The sequence below is a fragment of the Ruditapes philippinarum genome, unplaced genomic scaffold, assembly GCF_026571515.1.
Source record: "Ruditapes philippinarum isolate M1 unplaced genomic scaffold, ASM2657151v2 ctg360_1_1_1_1, whole genome shotgun sequence".
Classification (NCBI taxonomy): domain Eukaryota; kingdom Metazoa; phylum Mollusca; class Bivalvia; order Venerida; family Veneridae; genus Ruditapes; species Ruditapes philippinarum.
Genome location: NW_026863741.1, coordinates 265,853 through 273,238, shown reverse-complemented (window position 1 = coordinate 273,238; position 7,386 = coordinate 265,853). Strand labels below are relative to the sequence as shown.

Sequence of the window (7,386 nt, the reverse complement as noted above, 5' to 3'; positions counted from 1 at the left end):
CTTTTCTGCTCTGGTCATAAAAGCTGAAATGTCATACAATCCCATCCTTTGAAACATATTTTACAGTCGATACTGAGCGAGCTATAAGACATATTTTAATGTTGACATTAAATGGACAAAATGATTCATAAATATTTTGTCTACAGAACATAATTTGAACTTAAGATAGATGGTTTTATACCATGAGTTATCACATTGTATGCTATTAATTTAATAAACAAAAGGGAAGAGTGAATTATTACATCTGAAAAAATATGTCTAATAGTATAAAAAAATGACGTTTCTTCTTCCTAGAGTGTTGATAATTAATATACAAGGCATTTTAATTTACAAGATATTCTAGTATTTATGTCTAAATTCGCAACAAATACCTTTTTTACTTACTGTGCCTGGATCTTTCATTTCGTTAAACAAACATGCTAAAGTTCGAAGAAACATTTGGAAAGAAAAAGAAAACGTGTCAACAAACATTTCATAAGAATTAATTTTAACTCATTAACGATTGTCTAAGTATGTCTATTCATTCTTGATATTTGTTTTAATTGATACACAATAGTATTATAAATTTAACATCATGGTGAAGATAATACAGAATAATAAAATGATTAAAGAAATGCAATACTGACAATTGATTTTAGAATGTATTGACAATATCATGTGTATTGTATATATGTAGACAAAGTCATTTCATAATTATTCCATATAATTTGCATTTGATAAAAATACATCTCTATATGTACTTTGTAATACACCTTTTTAACAACTACTGTGTTCAGTAAACCCTATTATATCATAATGTTACGTTATGATATTTACCATAGCGGTGAATTACTTAAAAAGACATATATTTTTTCTAGCAAATGAGTCATGTTACATCAGTACATCGGTTTTATCGCAAAACATTCTCGATTAAATAGTTACGATTAAAAGAAATACCGAAACGTGTAAAGAATTAAATCCTACGTCCTATATTGCACCATATTTTGTTTTGTTGTACTCGCTGAGTGTTCTTTTTAGTTGCTTCGACCCGCACGTGTAAAAAAAACTTTACTGATATTTCATCATTTTTAATGTATCCACGATGAGTTAGGTGTAATCGGTTTAAAGAAATATCGTAATCACAATTTCTCAATCAAACCTGAATGAACAGATTTCTAGAACATGGCTGACTACAATAATTTTGATAAGCATTTGACATGGATTTTTTATTATATGTTTGATATTTTAATTAGGATTAGGGCGCATGTTGCAAGTTCCAGATAAAAATACACCACAAAAAAAGAATAAGAACATGACAAAATCATCGCTAAACTTATTAATGTAGCAGTTGAGCAATATGTTGATATGGGACGTTCACCGCGTGTTCTTATACAATGTATGTGAGTTTTAAAATATAGTCAACTCTTGCTACGTTACGTTTCATCCTAAGTAAGAGCAAATTTAAACGACGAAAGAATATGAAAATGTCATGATTTATAGTTGATATAAATGTTATCGCATATAATGTTTGTTATAGCTTTATATCTGTAACGTCAAGAATAGCAGCTGTGTGGCTTGATTCGTATCAATTATATAAAAACTATTTAATATTTATAAGAGTGGGATAATATATTGAAGATGAATTTCATAAAACAACATTTTTTTATCATATATTTATTACATAATATGTGAAAACTATCAGAATATATGCTAAGAGATTTCAAGAAAATATAAAGAAAATATTACATTTAAGTTTAACGTATTTTTGTAGTGAACATTTAAGCTACGAATGATGTTTATAATCTCGTAGGCGCTTGTATTAGAATTTATCTTAACTATCTCTCTTAAGTTGCAAGATTTTATTGCATGATGTTATTACCGGAATAAGTCTAGCCAACGAAAATTATAAATTTAAAAATATTCGTAAACAATTGTATCCCGTCAAAATGAAATATTGTTTCACATCAGAGCAAATAGTGGCGTCTGCACTAAATGCATTAGAGAGCGTGAAGTTGTTTTATAAGACGTTAACATGCGTAAATATAACCCGAGCGGCTAGGCGAGGGTTATATTGCAAACAGCCATTTATATAGGGGCCATATAACCTGCCAACAATCTTCATAACAGCAAGCATCATTTTGTGAAGAAAAGGTTAGATTTCTTCATGAATCGACAGCAGCCGTGTATATAAAACTATATAAACGTCACGATTTTTATCCAATGAAAAGCGACGTTACAAACGTGCAGTATTATAAAAACCACCATACTGGTGTCCATGCAAGTCATATTCTTTCTTACCTGGTCTTTACATGTATGATATGTTTTTGTTTTTTTTTTTTTTTTTTTTTTTTTTTTTCAATCAGCTGGAGATATGTAGAATTTACATTGAATGAACGTGTACGTCATGCTTTAAAGGGTACATAATTACATAATAGTTTACATATACATAACATATCAAGCTCATGATTTGAATTGTTCTGACTTTGATATGATTTATGTCAAAATCATTCTGTTTATTTTCCACGTATTATTATTATTATTATTGATTTCACTAGCTTACGGAACGTCGGTGGTTCTACTCAGGTGCCCGTTCGTGCCTGAAATAATGCACGGAAGGGCACCTGAGGTCTTCCTCCACCAGTAAAGCTGGAACGTCGCGATATGACCTATACTGTGTCGATGTGACGTAAAACCCAAAACAAACAAACAAACAATTGATTTCACGCGTGTAAATTGATAATGAAAGAGGGGAAATAAGAAATAAAAAATTAAAGATATTTATAATAATTAATGTTTTGTTTGCCTGTGCCAAGAGATATAAATCAAAGGGCTGCAGCTCTATGGTATTTTCTGATTTTTGCAATCTAAATCATACTGACTATCTGTATGTACTTTCCTGTATAAGTTTATTTTTATATACTATAATTCATCTTACGCAGCGACAGCGTTTTGATTTTCTTCTATAACAGTTTGAGATTGATACATATGGAATTTTGATTAAAAAAAAATATAGAATTGCCTCGACTAGGATTTGAACCATAGGCCTCTCACACCCTCAACGAGACCGCTTACCTCTGCACCACGGCGAAGTTATACATATGTACCTTGAATAAAAACGAATACATTATGTAATTCTAAATTGAGAATTTCCATTTCGTGTTTGTAATCCTTATTAATTTCGAGGTATTTTGCTCACGATAAACCTGTTGTTTAACACTGATGAAATTAATTTAGCGAAAATCTTCTCGCCAAAACAGTCCGACATGTATATATTCCACTACTCGGCAGTCAGATTTATTTGTGTACTACGCTCTGGAGTATTCGGTAATCGACATAGCTAAAAATAGCATTTTCATTGATTAAAATGATTCATGATAATCCGAAGCTTTACGGAAATAGCCGAACATTTTTCATTGGGTAAAAAAGATATTCATCCGCGAAATTTGTGATTGTAACCTCATATTTCTGTTGACTAATCTAAACTTTGAATGCACTGTAATTCGTTAAATGCCTACATTAAAAATTATTCTTTCTTTTAAATTGCTGGTTTTTAAGCAGTTTTGAGTGAGAACTACTTTGCGTTGTTAGGACTGTTAGGAAATTTTGTGTTAGACCGTGGATGTTAGCTATGTATTTATTGATCTTACGATCAGAAAATACAAAAAGTATGAATAATTGATGTTATAGCCGATAATCGATTTACATCAAAGTGCAGCATATTGACCAATATAAGGTGTAATAGCACATTTATTATTTATCAAGTATAGATATATTATCTATGTTTAGGGTATTTGGATGAAACATTTTGGTTTATAGCATATAGTTAGCCACCAATGTGTACATTACAGACGTTAATATCCCTATTCTAGGATTATTTTACTTTATAAACAGAGATATATACAAGTTACTCCGGTTAATCGACTCTTAGCAAAAATACTGGCAATATTTTTTAACAATGTCTAAGATTCAACTTAAAGTAGTATTGCTAATAACTGTGTGCTATTTGTTTACTGTGTGTTTAATATATAAGTGCATGCCGTTAGTACACAACAATGCTTTGGATGATAAAGATTTAAGGCACGTTATTAACAATTCAACACCAAAAATATCAAATCAGGATCTATACAAATTAAACTGGAACGAAAAGGATAAAATGTTCTTCAAGAAAGTGAGGAATATTATTGAAAAGAGTGAAATAGTTGACCACCATAGTACCAGTGATAGTATAGATTGTGACTCAACAACTACCAACAAATTTTGGCGGATAAGTGCAGGGATATATGTTTATTCAGCCTATTTTGATACACGCAATGAAACTGCATATATCCGTATGATAGCCGCTGTTTCAAAGGAAATAAACAAAGTTTATTTAAACACTACGCTTTCGTGTGTATTTAATACAACTGAGGATGGTGAAAATAGTTCTGCAACTTCTGTTGTGTATTCTCCGCTGCAATCGTATGAGATGTGTGAAAATCATAAAAGGCTTTTTGGGGGATGGATGTTTTCATGCCAAGTGCCTAAAAACTTAAAATCGAAACCATTAAAAATACAACTGAAGTTTTTAGATTTGGATAATATTACAAAATCTACATTAAAGGACATTTGTATAACTTCTCGTCATAAAAATATCAAACGACGGAAATTAAATTTTGGTGTTTGTGTACCCCCTTTGTATGGGGAAATAAAAGCGAAGTCCCTCATTGAGTTTATAGAATTTAATAGAGTCCTTGGTGCTGAAATTTTTATTTTGTACATTGAGAATTCTATAGATAATCTATCAATGGAAGTACGAAGCGTTATACGTTATTATGAAAGACAAAACGTAATTATTTTTCATCCATGGCGACTTCCATTTACATCTGAATCAATATGGTACCATGGTCAATCACTAGCAATTAATGACTGTTTATACAGAAACATGGATGACTTCAAGTATTTAGTTTTTATTGATCTAGATGAATTCATTATTCCGCAAAATGAACTGATAACATGGACTGACGTCATTAATCGAGTTAAAGAGAACGATCCTGAAATGTTCAAACGAAGTATTGGGATGTCTTTTAAATCAACATTCTTTTCGGAAGAGTTTTCAAGACATGTTTTCTCAAATGAAATGAGTATGACCGTGAGAACAAACAGAACTAGGAACTTCAGTTTCCGCAGAAATAAAGTGCTGGTTCAGCCAGAGAAAATCTTTGAACTTGGGATACATCATGTTAGCAAACCACTGCATGAGAAAGATAGTCAAAACATTATTAACATCCCAACATCTGTCGCTCATATTCACCATTATCGTAGTTGTGTTAATGAGTTTGGTATACATTGTAAAATTCGTGTTGAAGATTATACCGTACCATATAAGTATGGTCAGCAAATAATTGATAATTACCTAAAAATTGTTTTTGATATAACACCGTAATGTTGCCCAATTAGTTTATTATTTTCTGAAGTTTTTGAAAACCATCGTTCAGAGTTCTCATGATTCATATTGACAAAATGTTCATCTTTGTCGATGGGTGTTTGTTTGTTGTTGTTGTTTTCTAAGATCATTGTAAGACGCTTGTCTTGAAGCTAACTTCTTACACATAACACGTTTCAACATCCTGAGATGTAATAGACAAATTAAGATATACCACCAGGAGTAGATATAACCATATAGCAGCCTGCAGGGGCGTAGCTAGCGCTACGCACCTACGCACGTGCGTAACATTGATCCCGGAAAACGAAAACTCAAATATACTAAAACCGGTGAGAAAACTAAAGGGTATAGGCGTGGGTGGTGTTGGAGTGTTTTGAGACATGGTTCCAACATTTATATAGATCTAACTCTAATTATATCATTGATTCTAATATAAATATAGATCTTCGAAGTATAGATCTAATTAGTTTCAATAATAATATAACGTAAAGAGTATTAATCCGTAAAGAACTATTATGAAGCATAATACGGTTTTAACGGCGGTAATGCTCGCTCGAAATACACTTCGCCCGACATACAGAACGAGTTACTTTATGTGGCGAGATTAACAGCAAAACAATTGTGGAGACCTGCGACGCCGCTCCATTCTTTGGCTGTAACGCCAACGAGGCTAATGATACGGCGCCCTTCGAGCAAATAGCTAATGTTCATTGTTCATTAATGTGTTCGTTTAAACGTTTGCATTGGGGTGCCAGAAAGATAAATCACACGACGTCGCTTGTTATAACCACGTTTTATTCTGTCGAGAAAACGGGCAATTATGCCTCAGAAATGAATATATTATTACTTCTTGAAAAAAGGAGAAGCATGATCGAGATCAAGTTTTAAAGCTGCACGCCTCCAAATGAGCAAAAATATTTCCTGAGAAAGTGTACTAAGATTTTAGGAAAGGTATACAGTAAAGATTCAAAATTCTAGTAAAACTTTACATGTTATGTGCTATTAATGATCGAATTTTTCAGTATGTATAACTAAATTTTATTGCGTTACGAACGCAGTAAGGGCTTGCTTATTTTGACCTCTTCATAGTAATTTACATAGGTTGTAAGTGGCATTTATAATGTCTAAATTGCATTATTTTGGTAACTTTACAATATTAAACCGTTAAATACATTTTAAAATTTTCATGAAAATTAGCATGAATCTGGAGGTGTGCTGCTTTAGAACATTTAAATAATGGTTTCAGAGCTTGTTAAATGCTTCTAACATGAAGAAAGTAGCGCTTAATTTGAAATTATTTGTCATAAAAGTAGCAAGAAAAATGTAAACAAATTAGTATTTTGACTTCCATACAAAATATTAAATCTAATCGCAAAAAATGCACAAGAAGAAAAATATGTACCTTAATAACAGTAAAAACGTTTTTCTTGTGTTTGTTGTTGTTCTTTTTCAGTGACGCTCCTAAAGTATGACCTCAAAGGCCCAGTATGCCCCAGAATTATTTTAATTTTATGTCTCAAAGGATTTTTTTAACTTTTATAATTTCTTTCACCAGTTTCTTATTGGCAAATTATATAATCCCACACGAATATAATATTATCTGCATGAAAGATGTATTCGTGTGTGATCATTATCAAATTTGATTGAACTCATTAAAAAAGAAAATTGTGTTGGAGATATAACTTTTATTTAACTGTATTTATTTATACAAATTTGAATGCGATTTGTTGTGTAATATAAAAGAAACTTACATTAGTTGGCATTACTTAAAGAATTCTTAAACTCTCGTCAAAGGCTTGTTACTTTTTCTTTAATCGTTTTACATCATATTTTTACATCAATGACAACTCATGTGAGATCCTATACATGTATATATATATCATATTATCTGTAAAAATAAAATAATTTTCTATGCGTAATGGCATTATGTACAAATAACGAAAATTTACTGTATATATATACATTGTATAAATGAGTATGCTAGA

At 31.2% G+C, this 7,386-nt stretch overlaps 1 protein-coding gene across 1 annotated transcript; it reads left to right on the top strand.

Annotated features, from left to right (window-relative positions):
- The first annotated feature begins 4,012 nt into the window (after positions 1 to 4,012).
- LOC132723190 (beta-1,4-galactosyltransferase galt-1-like) lies at positions 4,013 to 5,401 on the top strand. Its single transcript, XM_060707865.1, has one exon. It carries the CDS (start codon positions 4,013 to 4,015, stop codon positions 5,399 to 5,401), a length of 1,389 nt encoding a protein of 462 aa, XP_060563848.1.
- The last annotated feature ends 1,985 nt before the right edge of the window (positions 5,402 to 7,386 follow it).

Bases quoted from the DNA above. Each gene is read 5' to 3' on its own strand.
- LOC132723190 (XM_060707865.1), top strand. From the start codon at position 4,013: ATGCCGTTAGTACACAACAATGCTTTGGATGATAAAGATTTAAGGCAC.